Here is a 20,983-nt window from a genome sequence, read left to right as displayed (position 1 = left end):
TTCTTGTGCAACTCTGCATGGATGATCGACATTTTTTGTCCATGAGCTACAGATCTTCAGGCAGGACGAAAGTTGAATATTCAAAGTTGCAGGTTAATGTTATCAGAATAATATCAAGTTATAGATATTACTTGGAATCGGCTCTCACACCTCTTGAGGTGGGTTTGATTATCCAACTGTCAACATCTTTCTGCAAATATTTCGCTTCAATGACTGCATAATCAGACTAATTAGATTTACCTCCTGCACAGTATGTAAATCTGCCAAGTTTAACATTCAAACAGCTAGTTCGAACTATCATGCTACTTTTGACTTAATTAATGTCTCATTAGAGGTTTTAATGCAAGAATATCCATCCATTGCAGATTTTTTTGTTGTGTTATTGCACCAGCTCCTGAGATAAGCTTAGAGCTAGAAGCTATGAACTCTGCTCAGAGCTACAACTAGTTTTTAAATCATATTTATCCTTCTAAGCAAAATCATACAGAATAGAATGTAATATATTGAGCTCTCTATTCTGTCATTGGCACAGTGGCTAGCCCATGGGTTATTTCTGGAACTGATTTATTGTGCATTCATAGATGATGTAGCACAGAAAGAAATCATTTGGGCCTTTGTCTGGACTGTCTTCAAATTCTTCAAGTTCTTCAATTAGCCCTACTCCTCCAACTGTGCAAAAATTCCTCTTAAAGTATTTATCCAATTTCCTTTTGAGAGTTGATATTGAATATGTTTCCAGCTCCTTTTAAGCAGTGCTCAAATATATTTTCTACTGGCATTAAAATTCTTGTCTCTTATACTGTCTCTTATACCTTTCCGAGCTTTGCCTGCATATTTTACCTAAGATGGAATGAAAATTTTTAGACTTAACAATACCTTCTCCTCTCAGTAGTCCAGTCTGCCTTTTGGAGAGATTAAAGGGATAAGATTTGGTTATCCAATTCAGATCAAAAAGGAGCTTTATTATTACTCTCTGGGGTCCAGCTGCTGCTTTAGCTGATACAGGGCAGCTCCATTCTCACCATGCAAGTGACACCTTCACACTTGAGTAGATAGCTGCAGTAGAATTGATAACAAGTTACATTTCATTTACTGTTTCAGGATCTCTGTCTTTTTCCTTATTACGTTCATGATAGATTCTCTCCTTCCTCAAATTTGATATCATTAAAATTATCTGCTGCTTCTTCCCATGACGATGAAAGAAAATAGACCTTCCCATTCTTATCATCTTCCTTCAATATTTGTTAACTCTATCTCCATCTAATTAATTGGATTTCCATTCATAAGTGGAGGCTATTTCATCTTTTGTTTTTATTTCATGGAGTTCATTTTTCAGTTACCCACTGTGTATATTCACCTTCCAGTTTTGTTGTCCCTCTTTATTAGGCACTCCATAACCATGTGGGTATTACGAGAGGCATTCAAAGTGTTGATGCTCATCAAATGTTGATTCCTTTTATCAGGTGAGAAGACCTGTGCCCTGCTATGTCCATATGTGTTGCGTGCTGAAATACGAGTTTGATGTATTTTCAGCAGCCGTATAACATGCAGACATTGAACAGACCTGAGTATAATCGAACAGTTTATCTTCATGAAGATTCCCCCAGTAGACAACTTGGAGGTGTGAGCAATGCTTGTGTAAACCAAAGATTGGTCTCTCTAGTTCAAGGTACATTGCTGTAACTCTTAATAATTCATTATTTCAGTATTGTTTTGGTGTCAGAGGATGAAGGAAGTCACTAAAACCAATCAGGCAATCTCTTAAAACTGATGGCAATGTTTTTGCCAGTGACTGTTTGTACAGCTATTGTTGTTAGAGAGCTCACTACGTTTTGAGTATGGACATTGTTATTGCAGAGCTACTTCTGCAGATAGAGGAAGATGATTCAGAAGCATTGCCTGGGGTCGTATAGGTCCCTGAGGAATGGATGGGAGTTGAACGTAGAACAGCCGAGATGATGGAAGGGTGCTGAGCCCAAGCCCACCACTTTCCTGGTATTTCACCTGAGAATAAGGGGCAGCTTTTCCCATGAGAAACTATTGAGCGACACTCAGAATAAAAATGTTACATTATTATCTATACCCAGTATAAAAACATTACATTACAACTCTACCCAGAATAAAAATGTTACATTGCAGCAATCACCGGTATGACCATAAGGCAGAAAAACAAGAAGCAACTTTAAAAAAATGATTATGACAGTCTCTCTCCAAAGGTTCTGTGCAGCAGACCAGCAGGAGGACCCCACATGGTCTGACCGCTGGCTGCTGACCCACTTGGCACTGGGTATCTGGAACTCACTGCCACAAATGGTGGTAGAGGTAGGAGCCCTCATGCCAGTTAAGAAGTGTTGAGATGAGCACTTGAACTGCCATAACATACAAGGCTAAGGGGTAAATGCCAGGAAATGTGATTGGAATAGACAGATGCTTGATGACTAGTGCAGATATGATAGACTAAAAGGCCTTTTACTGTTAAAAATGATATGATTCTAGGTTTGACAAGTTCTGTTGAACAGATGAAACTCATGACAAATCAGTCCACATGGCATTAGAATATCCTTTCTAGAATTCCTCCAAAACATGGTAAATGAGAGCTCCTCATGCACCAAGGAAACCTTGGTGGTTTCCAAATTGGCTTCTAGAGGGTTTCCAAGAAATGCCCTGCAGGAAGAAATCTTTTGGTCTGCATGATTGACTCTGCCCCTTCCCGATCTCCATTTCCAATCCCTGCCCATTAGCCTGCCTGACTGACCCTACTGTGTTCCGATCGCACCTACTTTCATTCTGTGGCTTCCCACTGTGATCTGGACCTGGCTGCATTCCCAGCAGTGGCCACCACTCCCAGTGGCACTACTGTGACTGAAAGTCCTCCAGCTATGTAATTAACTGGCAGCTCTTGGCACAGAAGACATGACTCCAGGCAATTAATAATCTGCTCATTGCTTCCATGACCAGTCAGTGGTGATGGGGGGGGTGGAGGCGGTGGGGAAACATGGTTGGTGAGGGTGCTGCCTAATCTTAACTCTAACCCTGACCCTGATCCCGCCCTGATCCTGACCCTGACCCTAATGCATTGCCAGGGGTACCACTGCCCTGTACATTCCTAAAAATCACACAACACCAGGCTGTAGTTCAAACAGGCTTATTTGGAAATACAAGCTTTTGGAGCGCTGCTCCTTTGTCAGGTAGCTAGTGGGGCAGGATCATAGGACACAGAATTTATTTTAAAATTTACTGTAACCCTTCTTCAGAACTAGGGATAAGTGTAGGGCGAGGTGCAGATAACGGGGGTGGCAGGGACAGGGTGGTGAAGTGGGGATAGGTGAAGACAGGTAGAGGGTATGACCTGGTTGGTCAATAGGTGGAATGAATCTGGTTGGTGGCTGGGAGGAGTGGAAGGGAGTGAGAGGGGCTGGGAAGGAAGTCGGGAGATGGGAAGGATGTTATTTGAAATTGGAGAACTCAATGTTGAGTCCTCGGGCTGTAGGCTGCCCAGCCGGAAAGTGAAATGTTGTTCCTCCAACTTGCAATCTGATTTGCTGTGGCCATGGAGGAGGCCAAGGATGATCATGTTGGAAAGGGAATGGGAAAGGGAATTAAAATGGGCGAAGAATACGAGGTGACCAGCTGAGATGCTCGCTGAACTGTTTCCTAAGTTTACGTTAGGTCTCCCCTTACGTTTATTTAAAGAGCATGGAACTGTCTGGGTTGGCTTTTGGAGAACCAAGGCTTTCGCACTGCACACATACCATCAACGAGCTATCGAACCAGGCAGTCACCATTTTTGTCATGCTCCCAGCAGAGCTGAGGGATACAGCCTTTAACATCTTCAAACGGTGCATGGCGAAGCTGCATTTCAGTGGAGCACAGCGACTGAAATCTTGCGACTGACTATTGACTGCTGTTTGCTGCACTGCTGGGAAATGGCTTAATAAGGAAACAGACAAGAGGCTGAAGCGAAGAAAGTCAATCAAAAAATAGTAGTCTGGGAACCAAGCTGTCCTGAGTGTTGCAGGGTATAATTGCTAAGTTCTTTCATTGAAATGCTTCTTGCTGTCAGGTGAATAATGATCTCACCCAGATGTGGCTGATCTTCAGGTCAAATAAACTTTCCCCCACCTTCTCCCAGTATGTTCTTCTCTTGTCCCTAGTTAAACATGGTGGAAGCCATTTCTTTCCCTGCAATCCGTGGATGTGCTCCAGGCTGCTACGGAGTTATGGAGAGGGCTGTAATGTCAGAATGTTCTGAGCCTGACTTGTATTTCAAATACCCTACCTGATGTGGTGAAGAGGCTTCTTTTCCTGTTAAATGTGGATGCCAACCCGAGATTCAGACTCTGCCACCACCTGCAACCCCCCCCCCCCCCCCCCCCCACCTCTCCCAACCTGCTCACTGGCTCTGTCTGGAGAGATGGAGAACTCATGGCGCCTGATTTAATGTAGGGGAAAGTGAGGACTGCAGATGCTGGAGGTCAGAGCTGAAAATGTGTTGCTGGAAAAGCGCAGCAGGTCAGGCAGCATCCAAGGAGCAGGAGAATCGACGTTTCAGGCATGAGCCCTTCTTCAGGAATTCCTGAAGAAGGGCTCATGCCTGAAACGTCGATTCTCCTGCTCCTTGGATGCTGCCTGACCTGCTGTGCTTTTCCAGCAACACATTTTCAGCCCGATTTAATGTAACCAACCAGAGGCACTGCAGTGACATAAGAAAAAGGAACTTTTTATGCTATGAATGTTTGCAATTCAGAATGTGCTGCTTAAGTGTGTTTTGGTGGAAAACATGACCAAAGCTTTCTTCATGGGACTATATAAACATCTGAAGAGATGTGAAAAAAAGTTGGCTACTGGTAAAGTGTGAGGGAATGGGCCGAGCTGAGGTGCTCTTACAGAGAGCTGGGGGGGGGGGGATGCGGGGGGGTCACATTAGGCTAAATCGTCTCTGAGGAGAAAGTGAGGACTGCAGATGCTGGAGATCAGAGCTGAAAATATGTTGCTGGAAAAGCGCAACTAAATCGTCTCTGACCCTGATACAACCATTTGATGATTCTATGAAGCGAGCTTCTAATTCATTATCTTCAATCTTGGGAGTGAAATTTCTACACTGAGCAAAGGGCTATTGCCAACTGAATGTTAGTGCCCTTAAAATAAAGATTCTAATCATTCCATACGGCCTGGTTAGACCTCCAGAGACAGTTTTTTTTACTGAACTCTTATGATGAATATTTCTTTGCGTTCAATGCGCTTTCTCATTTCTCACCAAAGTATATGATTGTGTGTGTCTGCAGATTTCTAAGTTTGCATTTCTTCTAAGTGTTCCCTGCATGGCCAGAGGTGGCACATGTTGGTGATAACCTATTGGGCTGGTGGTGATATGAACTCTCTTGCTGGAGCTGAAGATATCCTGGAAAGGTAGGCTAATAAGAAGAAAATAATTACAGGCTTTGTCCGTACGTGGTCGCCTTGGATAGGGAACATACAGAATTCATTGGCAAACTATGTTGAACTAGAGTACATTGTCTACACCCATAATTATATTTTAATTTAAACTTTAAAATTTCATTTGAACTTTTGATTTTGCTACAGTGCCCCTGCTAGCAACTGTTCACCTTTCATTCAGTTTATTTGGAATTTTATTTTGAATTAAGATATTAAGAAGGAAGATGTGCTGAAAATTTTGAAAAAGGTAAGGATAGAGAAGTCCCCTGGACCAGACAAAATATACCCAAGATTTCCAAAGGAAGTGAAGGGAGAGATTGCTGCACATTTGGGAATGATATTTGCATCCACACTGTCCACTGAAATAGTGCCGGATGATTGGAGGGTGGCAAATGTTATTCCCTTGTTCAAGAAAGGGAATAGGAATAATCCTGGGAATTACAGACCAGGCAGTTTTACGTCTGTATTGGGCAAATTATTGGAGAGGATTTTGAGAGACAGGATTCATAATTCATGGAATCCCTAGCTTGATTAGAAATAGTCAGCGTGGCTTTGTGAGGGGCAGGTCATGCCTCACAAACCTTTATTGGATTCTTTGAGAATGTGACAAAACACATTGATGAAGGTAGAGCAGTCGATATGGTGTACATGGATTTTAGTAAGGTTATCGATAAGGTTCCTCATGGTAGGCTCGTTCAGAAAGTAAGGCGGCATGGGATTCAGAGAAATCTGGCTGTCTGGATACAAAATTGGCTGGTCCATAGAAGACAGAGATTGGTAGTAGATGGAAATTATTCAACCTGGAGATTGGTGACCAGTGGTGTTCTGCAGGGATCAGTTTGTGATTTTTATAAATGTTTTGGATGAGGAAGTGGAAGGGAGGGTTATTAAGTTTCCTGATGACATGAAAGTTGGTGGAGTGGTGAATACTGTGGAGGGCTGTTCTAGGTTGCAATGAGACCATAAGACATAAAACTGTAAGTGTGACCAAAACTGGACACAGTATTCTAAATAGGACTAACCGGAGCTCTATAAAGTCTCAGTAACACATTGCTGCTTTTACATTACAACCCTCTTGAGATAAATGACAACATTACATTTGCTTTCTTAATCATGGACTCAACCTGCAAGTCAACCTTTCAAGAATCCTGGACTAGCACTCCCAGATCCCTTTGTACTGAGGCTTTATGAATTTTCTCACCATTTAGAAAATAGTCTATGCCAGTGTTCTTTTTTCCAAACTGCAAGACCTCGCATTTGCTCACATTGAATTTCATCAGCCATTTCTTGGACCACTTTCCTAAACTGTCTAAATCTTTTTGCAGCCTCCCCACCTGCCTGTCCGCCTAACTTCGTATCATCGGCGAACTTCGCCAGAATGCCCCCAGTTCCTTCATCCAGATCATTAATATATAAAGTGAACAGCTGCAGCTCACCTCGAACACCATGGGCCCTCACCTTACTCAGGGGCCTCCCATAAGGCACCTTATCAAGGGCCTTTTGGAAGTCTAGGTAGATAACATCCACTGGGTTTCCCTGGTCTAACTTTCTTGTTACCTCTTCAAAGAATTTTAACAGGCTTGTCAGGCATGACCTTACTAAATCCATGCTGACTTGTTCTAATCCAACCCTGCACTTCCAAGAATTTAGAATTAATGATGGATTCTAGAATTTTACATATAACTGAGGTTAGGCTAATCGGCCGATAGTTTCCATATTTTGTCTTGATCCTTTCTTGAACAAGTGGGTTACAACAGCGATTTTCCAATCCTCTGGAGCTTCAGTGATTTTTGAAAGATCACAGCCAATGCCCCCATTATTTCTTCAGCCACCTACCTCAGATCTCTAGGATATAGCCCAGTCGCGCCAGGAGATTTATTTATTTTTAGACCTTTTAGCTTTTCTAGCACTTTCTCTTTTGTAATGGCTAACATACTCAACTCTGCCCTCTGACTTTCCTTAATTGTTGGGATATTACTCATGTCTTCCACTGTGAAGACTGACACAAAGTATTTATTAAGTTCTTCAGCTATTTCCTTATCTCCTATCACTAGCCTTCTTGCATCAATTTGGAGTGGCCCAATTTCTACTTTTGCTTTTTGTTTGTTTCTTATGTATTGAAAGAAACTTTTACTATCATTTCTAATATTACTGGATAGTTTACCTTCATATTTGATCATCTTCTTTCTTATTTCTCTTTTTGTTATCCTCTGTTTGTTTTTGTAGTCTTCCCAATCTTCTGATTTCCCAATGTTTATAGGCTCTCTCTTTTTCTATGATACATTTCCTGACTTCCTTTGTCAGCCATGGCTCTCTAATCCCCCATCGGATAATCTTTCTTTTCTTTGGGATGAACCTCCATACTGTGTCCTCAGTTACACCAGAAACTCCTGCCATTGTTGCTCTACTGTCTTCCCCACTAGGCTCTGCTTCCAGTCAATTTTCGTCAGTTCCTCTCCCTTGCCCCTGTAATTACCTTTATTAAATTGTAACACTATTACATCTGATTTGGCCTTCTCTCGTTCAAACTGCAGACTGAACTCTACCATATTATGATTGCTGCCTCCTAAGTGTTCCTTTACTTTAAGATCTTTTATAATGTTAGGTAATGAGCCCAACTTTAAGTCCAGAATAGCCTGCTCGCTTGTGGGCTCCATTAGAGCTGTTCCAAAAAGCCATTCTGTAAGCATTTCATGAATTCCCTTTCTTTGGATTCACCGGCAACATTATTCACCCAGTCTCTGTGCATATTGAAGTCCTCCATGATCACCATGACTCTGCCTTTCTGACATGCCCTATCTATTTCCTGGTACATCTTGCGCCCCTGATCCTGACCACTGTTAGGAGGTCTGTACATAACTCCCATTATGATTTTTTTGCCTTTGTGGTTCCTCAACTCCACCCACACAGACTCCATATCATCTGACCCTATGTCATTCAGTGCCATAGATTTAATTTCATTTTTAACTAACAAGGCACCCCAGCCCCCTCTGCCCACCTCCCTGTCTTTTCGATAAGTTGTAAATCCTTGGATGTTTAATTCTCAGTCCTGAACCCCCTGCAACCATGTCTCTGTGATGCCTACCACATCATAATCATTCACGATGATCTCTGCTGTTAATTCATCTACTTTGTTATGAATACTACGAGCATTCAGGTAAAGCACCTTAATGCTAATTTTCTTATCCTCATTATTTCCATCACCTCTCGTAGTATATCCTAAGTTATCCTTGCCTTTTGCTTCATTCCTAGCTTGTCTTGAACTTAAACGCTGCACACATGCTTACCTGCTGCTTATCTTTCTACTTGACTCCATACTCTGTTACTTTCCCTCTCCCTACCCCCCCCCCCCCCCCCCCCCGACTCACAAGTTTGAAGTCCTAGTGACCACCGTATTTATCCTTTTCGTCAGAATACTGGTTCCAGATCGGTTCAGGTGAAGACCGTTCCATCGGTACAAATCCCTCCAGTTCCAAAACTGATGCCAATGTCCCATGAAATGGAATCCCTCTTTCCCACACAAATCACTTAGCCACGTGTTTACTTCCCTAACTTTCTTATCCCTGTGCCAATTAGCATTTGGCTTGGGTAGTAATCCAGAGATTATGACCCTCAAGGACCTGTTCTTCAATTTCCTTCCTAGTGCTTGATACTCCCCAAACAGGTCCTCCTTCCTCGCCTTGCCTATAGTGTTTGTGCCAATGTGGACCACAACAACTGGAACCTCTCCCTCCTGCTCCAATATCCTTTCAAGCTGGTCAGAGATGTCCTGCACCCTGGCACCAGGCAGGCAACACACCATGCGGGACTCCTGATCCAGTTTGCAAAGGATACTATCTGTCCCCCTAATTATAGAATCCCGTATAACAACTACTTGTCTTTTTGCTCCCCTCCTTGAGTGGCCTTCTGCACCATGATGCCGTGGTCAGCTGACTCATCCTATCCATAACCCTTTTCCTCATGAAACAGGAAGCAGACAGGAAATCAAAAACTCACAAGTTTGCTTTTGGAAATAAAGTGTTAGTGTTATTTCCAGTGATAGGTGAACCTTTAAAAGCCAGGTTTACTGGACCTTATCAAGTCAAAAGGAAATTGAGTGAGGTAAACTATTTGATAAGGACTCCAGACAGAAAGAAACCTCGCAGAGTGTGTCATGTGAATATGCTCAGAGGCTATTTTGACAGTGAAGGAAAGCAGGAGGCGAATGTGTTATTGGTTACGACACAGAGGGAAGAATCAATTCTGAATTGGACATTCTTCAAATTAAATTGGACAATGACGAATTTGTGAAAAATTGGGATAAATTATTGAGTTATCTTCCAGAGGAAAACCAAAATGACCTGAAAGAGTTATTACCATCACATGGGGAGCTACGTAGAAATAAACTGGGAAGTACTAACCTAATTATGCACAATGTAGATATAGGCGATGATGTGCCGATGAAGCAACATCCTTATAGATATAACCATCTAAAATTGGCACAGGATCAAAAGGAGATTGAATGCCGACAGTGACTAGAGCTCACCCATAGTAATGGTGCCAAAACCAAAAGGTGCCTAAAGGTTGTGTGTGGACCATCGCAAAGTCAATGCAGTTACAATGACTGATGCATATTTGATTCCGCGTTTGGAAGGCTGTGTTGAAAAGGTGGGACAAGGAGCTTATATTTCTAAGTTGGACTTGCTCAGAGGATTCTGGCAGGTAACTGTGTCAGAAAGAGTGAAGGCAATTTTGGCTTTTGTAATGCCAAATGGATGATATCAGTTTAAAGTCATGCCATTTGGTATGAAAAATGCTTCATCCACATTTCAGAGACTAACCAATGAGGTCATTGTTGGATTGCCCAATTGTGTCATATACATTGATGACCTGGTGATTTTTAGTCACACACATGGAAGGAACATTTACAATATTTATTAGACTTGTTCGATCGACTTCGGGAGGCAGGTTTGGTGATAAGCCTGGTAAAACGTGATTTGCGAAAGTCCAAGTCACCTTCTAGGGCCATGTTATTAGAGATGGACAAATGGCCCCATGGGATGCAAAAACAAAGGTAGTTGTGAATTTCCCATATGATCAACAAAAAGAGCAGTACTATGATTCCTGGGATTGAGTGGGTTTTATCGAAAATTCGGACCAAATTTTAGCAGTCTGACTGCTCTACCCACTGAATTGCTAAAGAAAGGCAAAAAGTTTCAGTGGACAGCAGACTGTCAGAAGGCATTTGACAGTCTGAAAGCTGTGTTAACCACTGCCCCAGTATTAGCCATACATAATTATGCAAAGTCACGCAAAATGGCTATCGATGCTAGTGATGTGGGTGTGGGTGTCGGTGCTGTACTCTTGCAGGAAGATGACGAGAAGATAAAAGGACCTATCTGATATTTGTCCAGGAAACTGAAAATTCATCAGCAGAAATATTTGAGAGTTGAGAAGGAGACTTTGAGCTTGGTGTTAGCGTTACAGCATTTCAATGTTTATGTTACCAGTAACATATCTCAGACAATCAAACACACTGACCATAGTCCATTGAAGATTGTGGAAAAATGTAAGGTCAAAAATGCCAGACTGTTTAGATGGTGCTTGTTGTTTCAGCTGTTCAATTTGAAAATTGTGCATGTGGCAGGATGAGCAAATGTGATTGTCGACGCATTGTTGAAACTCGAATGAGAGACAGGAGGTGTTGGTGGCAGGAGTAAAACAGACTAAAACAGAATGTAGTTGTGCATGTTTACACGTTTATAGTCAATATAATGTATATGTGTGTTGTCAAGTAGTAACACTTAACAATTAAGAAATAAATCATCTTTGGATTTTGATTGTTCATTACTTTTAAGGGGGGGAAGTGTTGCTCCTTTAACAAACTTATAGTGTCCTTGGCTTTTTTTTCAGGAGGTCGTAAAAGACACAGACTCTGAAAGTCTGCACTTGGAAGGGTTTTAGGGCCAATTTGTTTATAGCTAACAGATACTGCCTCAAGAAAACGGCTTTCAAGATTTAAGAAAAAATCTTCTACAATTAAAATGGAGCAGCTGATTCTCCCAGCTCAGCTTTTCTCTGGTTTGGTTTTGGCAGTAAGTCAGTGGTATTGGGAAGCTGCTGGGCTCAAGAGAAGCAGGTCCAGGCTGATCCTCTCTCTCTCTCTGACATCTTTCCTGTAAGATGCTGTGTTTGGTTTTACCTTTTGTGGAAAGGGAGATTGTTACAAGTATTTGGAACAGCATCATTAAGTTGGGATGATCTGTTGGTTTTTGGATAGGTTACGTTACTTAGTATTCTCTTCTCTTTTGTTTGTGTTTCATTCAATAATCTTGTAAATAAATTCTGTTTTGTTCAAAACTAAGTGATTTGACCAGCTGCATCTCTCCTGGAATATCCCTGTTACACCAGCCTAAAACAACTAACAAAGTTAGGGTCTGGGCTACTTTCTTGAAATGTTTTGAGGGAGTCCATAACAAGGGGAATTTATTTATGTTCAGTACTTAAAGTTTCAGAAGCCACCACATAAAATGTCAATGAGCAAAGTATGAGTAGGAGGTAACATATTAACACAGAAAGTTGTCTGGCTGACAGAAAACTGTGCAAATGGATTAATGAGCGTTTTTCTCTGATCGGCAAGAAGTGAGGAGTGGAATTCTGTACGGGTCTGTTCAGGGTTCTTAGCATTTTACAATTCACATCAACAACTTAGATGAGGGGAGTGAAGTTAAGTGGTAGCTAAGTTTGCAGATATAGGTTGGAAAACATATTGTGAAGAGGGCAAAAAGAGGATGCAAACAGGTATCGATAGGTTGAGTCTGGAGTTGGAGTGTAATGTGGAAAAATGTGAAATGTTCACTTTGGCAGGCACAACAGAAAACAATAGCAGAATTCTCAGGTACTGAGTGATGTAATTAGAGCAAGTAATTAGAAGATGAAATGGATACTAACCTCTATGAGAGGAATTGAACATCAAGGTAAGAATATTATGCTTCATTCAAACGGGCCATCACTCGAGTCCATATTTTGAACACTGTGTGCAGTTTTGCTTTCCATATTGAAAGAAGGATGTAAGAGCATTGAAGGGATAGAGAGAACATTTGCAACATTGACATCTGGGAAAAGAATGGTTGTGTTATGAGGAATGGTTGAACAAACTGGGCTTGTTATGAAGAGTTTTGAAGAGTGAGAGGTGACTTGATTGGAGTGTATAAAATTCTGAAGAGTGTTAACAAGGTAAATGTGGAGGGGATGGTTCAGCTGGTTGGTGAGTCCTGTTTTAAAATTAAGGGTTGCCCTTTTGAACAGAGATGAAGAGAAATCTTAAAAACAACCAGAAATTCCTGGAAAAGCTCATCAAGTCTGGCAGCATCTCAGAATGTTCTGAAGAAGAGTCACTGGACCCGAAACGTTAACTCTGCTTTCTCTCCACAGATGCTGTCAGACCTGCTGAGTGTTCCCAGCAGTTTCTCTGTGTTTCTGATTTCCAGCATCTGCAGTTCTTTGGTTTTTTGAAGAGAAGTCTTATTCAGTCAGAGGACTGTGACTTTGGAACTCTCTGCTGCAGAAGGTGGTGGAAGGTGGGCCATTGAACATTTTGAAAGTGGAGATGGATGGATACTGCTACACAAGTGAATCACAGATTAGTGGGGCAGAAGGGAGTGTGGAACTCAAAGCACAGACCGATCAGCCATGATCTTATTGAATAGTGGACAGGACCCAGGGACCAAATGGTGGACTTCTGCTCCTATTCCATATGTTTGTAAATCAAATTTGAGAAATGGTAAACCTGCATTGATGTGTTTTTACCATCTCATTTCATATTGCTCTTTATTGAAGCACTAACACCCTATCCCCAATAGAATGAAAGCCATAAAGGTTGGTTTTTAAGGCCATTTTTCTCAAAACCATTTTGCAGCATGACTTGGTTTGAGCTGTTTACTTGAATATTTACATAGTAAGCATTTTTTTAAACTGATCATTCTTGGCTCAAGTTGATAGTCTGGTTACTGCAGCATTATATTCTGTGGCTTTATGTACTGTGGCATTAGCTATATGTCATGTGCAGTTTATAATTTGCATAGCTGTAGGTATGCTGTCTCTGGAATATACTCTTTTGATTCATGTACTTGTAACTACTATACTTTTGAACTTACAGTGCAAGATGAATTATTATGATAAATATTTATACACTGTAACAGTGAGGTACTCAATACAATACATGCACTTTTACCCATAAATAAAATACATTGTTGATCTGTCTGCAGTGTGTTGGAGTTTAATATGGTTTTCGACACTTCATGTTTTCATGCATCTCACTAACTCTGGTTTCACAGCAGTTTCATAATTCAGCAGCTTGAGGGGATTGTGTTGTTGAAGTAAATTTATATTCATGTAGTTCAACTGTTGTGGACAAATTCCTTTGTCTAAATGTTAAAATGGATTTGAAACCACATCAAATCATTTATACTTTAAATGGGCTTCACATAATGTGACATAGTTATATTAATGTTGTTGACAATTAGTGTACACATCTCTTGAACTAGAGATTGACTGCTGAATTTCAAAATTTTCCATAAAATTTGATGCTACAGTCATAATGCGATTTCACAATAAGCAACAGTGTGATATTGGCAAAACCATTTACTCAAACATGAAGCAGGAACTGTTAATATTGACTTTCATGAAGACAGTTCTATTGCTTACGCTAACTGACTGGAGTGAAGAGATATGTTCTAACTGTTAACATGATTCAAGGATCTGGCACACTTACACACAGTTTAATGATAAATGTGTAGTTTCATCTTGTTCTTTCTCTTTTCATGTGAGTCAGAGTGTTTCAAAACAAAACAATATGGTTTGGCATGAATTTTAAAAAACTCAGAAAAGTTTTGCAAATTTGGATCAAAATTCAATGACTGTTCTTTTTCGCTTTCAAAGAAATCTACCAGAGCATTCCACACTAAGACTGAAGAAAATATAGAGTTGTAAAGTTTAGAAAGTAGAATTTATATCTAGTGAGGACTAACACTTTAAAATTCACTCAGCACAGGCACTGAGTGTGGAATGTGTTGAGTCTTTGGGTTCATTCAGCCCCTAAATGGTTTGGCATGAAAATTCTTACTGGGAAAACAATACAAACTTTATTACAACTATTTACCGGTTATGTGAATATGACTTGTGTTACTACCGGCTCCTTCATTACTCTGTTCAAATTCTCAAGATGCCATCAAATTATGTGGTGCTTGTTGCATTCAATCACGCATTAAGCTTTTTAGATCTTTTCAGACTCCTATACTCCTCCTCCCCAATTCTTTTTTCCCTTGTACAATTATTGTTTTACATTTCACATGATCCCATCTCTCCCAAAGATTTTGACTTTATAAATTCAGATGATCTGAATATTTCAGTAATATTCTAAATGTGTTCTCTTCAGACTTGGCATAATGGTAATTTGATGGTAATAAGATGGTAGACTTAGATTTTCACCCTGATGATCTGAGATCTTTAATATTTTCTTGAATTGGAGGGTCTTTAACTTTTTATATTTCTCTCATGAAAAATTAGTGACTTTTTGAAGTTGCTTGTGTGGTTCTTACTAGAGAAGCTGATTTTCTTTGCAGGATGTTGGACCTTTGCATGTGGTTTATCTCTTGTTAGTGATGTTGTATAGCGTTGTATATGGACCACATTTTTCATTAGTGTCAATGGAATGCTTTCCCTATTTCACATATAGCCTTGTGCTGAAATATCCAAACATTACTCTAATTACTTGAATATTGCAGGCTTTTACCTTTCTTCTCAATGATCAAGTTATTGGTGAAACCATCATGTTCACTCCCACATTTTTGTTACTTGGAGATTACTTCTTGCTTGATGTGATACTCCTTACTACTTTTTGGGAAAGTGGAGAGGCCAGATATTTTGCTTGATCTTTTTCATTCCTAATTATCTCAGCTTCTAACGACAGGCTTTAGTTTGGAGCAGAGTTGTTTAATGTTCAGTGTAGCAATCTGACTTCATTTACTTGCAGATGGTTCGATTGTTGGTCTATCATTGCACATCATCTCAAGTGATGGAAATGATTCAGTTGCTGCCTTTTCACTTGGATTTAGTCTCAAATGTTGTTGCCACTTGGAGTCAGAACGCTATTCAGTTTTGATAGCGGAGAAAACATCTCAGCCATACCACAATAGTCTCACCTTTTCATTATTTCAACATAACTAACCTAAGGGTTCACTTTTTTGTTTAATTTCCACTGAGAGTTTCTGAAGACTAGTATAATTTCATATTGACTTGACTTAACATTTTGTGTATAATATTTTCACTTCTGAGTAAGTTTGAGATCAATACCATTCTTCTGTTAAGTCATGAAAATCCTTGGTGGTGAATTACGTGTAATCTTTTGGTGTCCCCTAGGTAGAAGAGTAGCTTGTAGCAAGCATTTAACATTCAATATAATTTTTCCAAACCATATAGCTGAGCTGCTTATGGCTGTATTCAGTATTTTGTCAACCGGAACTCACTATCTGATAACATTGTAACACTTGCTCCCGAGTCTAACTTGACATTTGTGAAATGCCCATTGACATAAATATCTGCCTGCCAAATACTTGGGCTGGTTCACTGATTTCCCTTAAGCAAACTTTCAAGTTATTTTCTACTAAAGACTGTTCCACTTCAATTATCTCTTTGTATGGGTACTACTTTGGTCTTTTGCTTTTTTATGGCAACTTCCTGCTTTGACACATTTCTCACAATGCAAGCAGTCATATTTTAAAACTGGGCACTGTTTGTGTGAAGATTCTTTGGTCCACAGCATTGGCAATGTCTTTTAGTGTCTGATATCTGCTGCATTGACTTTTCTTGTTTTTTTACTTTGTGGTTTGTACCTTAGGCAATGAAGATATTCCATTGAGCTCCTGTACCAAGTTTTATTCTCTCCTTTTAGAATTGATCTGTTTTTCATCCAAAACTCTGCTTTACTCACTACCTGAATGATTTTCTCTGGAGTAAAAACTTAATAAATCTGACCACAGCTCAGGGGCTGGTTAACTCACTTGCCCAGATGGTTGGTTTGCATTGGGGATTGATGCCAATAATATGGGTTCAACTTCCGCACCAGCTGAGCTTACCATGAAGGGCTCTCCTTCTCAACCTCTCACCTTGCCTGAGGTGTGTTGACCCTCAGGTCAAACGCCATCAGTCATCTTTCTGTCTCTCTAGTGGAAGAGTGGCTCTCTGGGTTTATGGTAACTTTACCTGACCTCGTGTTGCCTACAACATTCCAGTCTCTTCTGAATTTCACTATAGTAGCCTCACTGTCAGGTCTGAAATGTTTTCTGTGTTATTCTTTGAATTTTTTTAAATGTTGGATGTTACTATGAGCGATGTGGACTTTGCTGTTATCAGTAATTACAGTCTTATGGGCCATGAATTTTTTTCTAGTTATTTCATGAAAGCTTAAGACTGATTTTTCTTAGCTCTCTTAGAGCTGGTCAGTGCAGTGCAGTATGTTGTGGCAGGGTCTAACACTGCCACCATGTTGTGTGTGCGTGAGTTTCTTCAAGCCTGAAGTAGTAGTGCATGGATGAGGGTAGCCACCTTTTTTGGTCCAACTGGAAGAGTGTTGCAAACAACTTAAAATTTATTACATTAGTGCAACAATTTATTGTTTACAATAACATGATGTTTATTAATACAGAGACTGCAGGAAGAACCTTAGCCTCGGATCAGTCTCCTGTCAGCTCCTATTGTTTTACCCAGAGACTCATGCTATTGTCACAGATGGTGGTGCTAACTCCATCAATCAATGTTAACCCTTTTAGACACATATACAATGGAATGGATTGTGTTCTAAGAGTGTGAGAAATTTTACTCTTCTTCGCTAAATATTTTTCATTAACAAACTTCATTTTGTTTTTGTGCTCTAGGTTTGTCTTCCTCTTTAAATAAGAATTGGTTACTTTTGATTTTTTTAAGTTTTCCCCATTTGTCGTCAGCGCTAATCAGTACATTATGGAAAAGGTCAGGATCACATGCAAAAACACCTATCTCATACACAGTTAAAAATCACACAACACCAGGTTATAGTCCAACAGGTTTAATTGGAAGCACACTAGCTTTCGGAGTGACGCTCCTTCATCAGTTGATTGTGACAATCACCTGATGAAGGAGCGATGCTCCGAAAGCTAGTGTGCTTCCAATTATACCTGTTGGACTATAACCTGGTGTTGTGATTTTTAACTTTGTACACCCTAGTCCAACACTAGCATCTCCAAACCATATCACATACACAGCAGCGTTGAGCTGTCCACGCTGCTAAAAAATTCTAAAGTTGCTGGAATGGTTGATTCACTGTGAATCTGAAGGGATGGGTTTCTGCAAGTAGTAGGGAGTTGGATTAATCAAGGTTCAAGGAATCAAATCTATTGATTGTTTGAGGATTCAGTTCTATCAGAGAAATTCTGAATAAGCTTTAGTTCCCCTTCAATTGATGGAACACTACGTAATATACAACACACTTTCTGTTACAAATTAAGTTAATACTTGTATGTGCTATGTTGCAGGTATGCAGCCAGTGATGTACTCTGTCCATGAGGCATTGTGTGGAAGACCACATTGGATTCGTGTGGGTTCTGATATCTACTATTACAAGTACGTTTTCTTCTGTTATTTGTTATAGAGTTTAAGTTAGATGCAAAGTAATAAAATTCCAGGACAATTAGTCACCCTTGAAGCTAAGTTGATTAAATATGTTTTCTGGGCTTGTGATGTTTAGTGATTGGTGTTAAAGGAGTAATTTTGACAGTTTTATCTTGATTTTAACTTTGACTTTTCAGCAATATTTTGAACAAGGAAATAGGGAAGTAAGCTTCGTGACATGGAATGCCTGTTTCTGTCAGGCACTGCCCACTCTTCTTGTAGTCACTGTCCAAATGTTTTCCAGCCCCAGTGGTGTCTGACTGATCATCATTCTGTGGATACTGCTCATTCTTCTTCAGCTGCGAAATGGACATTGCCTGTTCACATTGTGACACCTCCCTCACAGAAATTGATACATACATAATAGCTGCCTCAGTTCCTTTTACCTCTGTCAACATTAGGTGGGCACTTGACTTGCCTGCTGTCATTTGATGTCTTGCGTTTTGTGAATGAATGCTTCTCCTGTGGTCTCTTTAAAGATTGTGTGGCCTATTTTGAGGCATCATTGCCTTCCTTTAATGGGTCATTCTCTAAGCATTCCTTTGTGAAGACTGATTGCAGTTTTTATTCACTGTAGCAATAATGGCAAACCACAAGTAGAAATGATGATACCTTCCAATATGAAATTTTTTAGTTTGTTAAATTTTCAACTTTATTGCATGGACTGTTTGATGCTACTGTACATGTGGCAAGTATTCTAAGCAGAAGGAGATCCTAGCTTTTTTCATAAGGTGCTATATTGCTGATTAGTGCTGATAACAAATGGGGAAGACTTAGAAACACAAAATAACCAACTCTTCTTTAAAGAGGAAGACAAACATAGGAACAAAATGAAGATTTTTGATGAAAAATATTGAACAGTGAAGAGTAAAATTTGGTAGGGCCAAAGGAAGAGAAAGAAATCCACAATATTGATTGAAGATTGAGAAAATCTTCATGGTAGATCTCCATCCCTTCATTGTTACCCTGGTGGGAGATGGTAAACCCATGTGTCAGCTATATAAAATCTGAAGGTGCATTAATCATGACACACATGTGGAAATAGTCACACAGTTTTTACCGGCTTGGAAGGGTTTAAGGTATAATTATTACCATTAACAATTTTATACTGGAGTTTATTTAGGAATGGGAGAAAACAAAACCTGGAAAACTAGTGGTGTTGTGGAAATGTTACTGGATTAGTAACACAATCCCACATTATTGTTCTGAGGACTTGAGTTTGAATCCCTTTGTAGTAAATGGTGAAATTTTAACTCAATAAAAGTTTGCATTAAAAAGCTGGTCCCATAATGACCATGCAGCCAACAGTCAATTATGCTAAAAAAGACCATCAGGTTCACTAATGTCATAGAGTCATAGAGATGTACAGCACAGAAACAGACCCTTTTGTCCAACTTGTCCATGCCAACCAGATGTCCTAACCTAATCCCATTTGCCAGCACTTGGCCCATATCCCTCTAAACCTTCCTATCCATATACCCATCCAGATGCCTTTTTAGATGTTGTAATTGTACCAGCCTCCACCACTTCCTCTGGCAGCTAATTCCTACACGCAGCACCCTCTGTGTGAAAAGGTTGCCCCTTGGGTCCCTTTTAAATCTTTTTCCTCTCACCCTAAATCTATGCCCTCTAGTTCTGGACTCCACCACTACAGGGAAAAGACGTTGTCTATTTACCCTCTCTATGCCCCTCATGATTTTATAAATGTCTATAAGGTCACCCCTCAGCCTCCATCGCTGCAGGGAAAACAGCCCCAGCCTATTCAGCCTTTCCTTGTAGCTCAAATCCTCCAATCCTGGCATCCTTGAAGGAGAAAGATCTACAGGTGATTCCACACCAACTGCAATGTAGTTCACCCTCAACTACCCTTTAGGTAATTAGGGTTGAGGAATAAGTGCAAGCTCCTCAGTAATACCAGCATCCCATGCATGAATAAAATCTGAAATAAAGATAAAATCAGGAAGTATAACATTGCCATGCCGAAACTTATGAAAATTATTGTGACTTTCAAAAATAAAGCACTTAATTCTGAGATGGGTCTCCTCATTAGGATTGTCAGTTTCTGCCAACATTGTTAAAAATGGCCAAATTGAAAGTCAAAGGAAATTTGAGAAAGAACATGAGTGTCACGTGTATCAAAGTGATATGACTCTCTGAATTTATGTAACATTCTTCACATTTTGATTGTTGTAAGATCACAAATGGACCTGGGAATGGTTTGCACTGATGGCTTTAGGATTGGACATTTTTATCCATTCATTTGCAGGATGTTGGAGCTTGTTGTGTCAGAATTTATTGCTCATTCCTATTTGCCCTTGAGGAATTAGCAGTGAGCTGCCTTCATGAACCACTGCAGCATTTTGATCCAGCTGGAAATGATAGTATCTCTTCAAGTCAGGATGGTATGTATCTTGGAAGGAACTTACAGGTGTTTCCATGTATCTGTTTTTCTAGGTGGTTGCAGGTGCACATTTGGAAGTTGCTGTCGAAAGAGCTTTGATGAGTTGCTCGAGTACATCCTGTAGATTGTACACACTGTTGACATGATATGTTGATTGTGGTCGGAGTGAATGCTTATGGATGTGGTGCCAATCAACTGGGCTACTTTGTGCTAGATGCTGTCAAGCTTTGAGTGTTGTTGGAGCTGAAGTTATCCAGACAAGTGGGAAGTGTAGCATCACACTCTTGACATGTGCATTGTAGATGGTGGACTATGCTTTGAGGAGTCAGAAGCTGAATGATTCATTGCCAAATCCCCAGCTCCTGATCTGTTTTTGGGAGCTGGAATATTCACATGGATGGTCCGGTTCAGTTTCTGGTCAATCATCACCCCAGAGTGTTGACAATGGGGGATTCCGTGATG

The 20,983-nt window shown here is 40.2% G+C and overlaps 1 protein-coding gene across 4 annotated transcripts in view; it reads left to right on the top strand.

Moving 5' to 3' along the window:
• agbl1 (AGBL carboxypeptidase 1) overlaps positions 1–20,983 on the top strand; it is a 246,003-nt gene that overhangs the window by 87,235 nt on the left and 137,785 nt on the right. For all 4 annotated transcript variants that reach the window (XR_015753858.1, XM_087981474.1, XM_043677060.2 and 1 more), the window contains one exon: positions 17,985–18,072. Coding sequence is in view for 3 of the 4 variants with exons in the window: in XM_087981474.1 (XP_087837600.1) it covers positions 17,985–18,072 (88 nt within the window). In the remaining variant the exon portion in view is untranslated. The remainder of the gene's footprint in view (positions 1–17,984; positions 18,073–20,983) is intronic.

The sequence above is a fragment of the Chiloscyllium plagiosum genome, unplaced genomic scaffold (genome assembly GCF_037043375.1).
Source record: "Chiloscyllium plagiosum isolate Xiang-an unplaced genomic scaffold, Cpla_swu_hap1 HiC_scaffold_39, whole genome shotgun sequence".
NCBI lineage: Eukaryota > Metazoa > Chordata > Chondrichthyes > Orectolobiformes > Hemiscylliidae > Chiloscyllium > Chiloscyllium plagiosum.
Note: the sequence above shows the minus strand (reverse complement) of the source record. Positions and strands in the feature narration are given on the sequence as shown.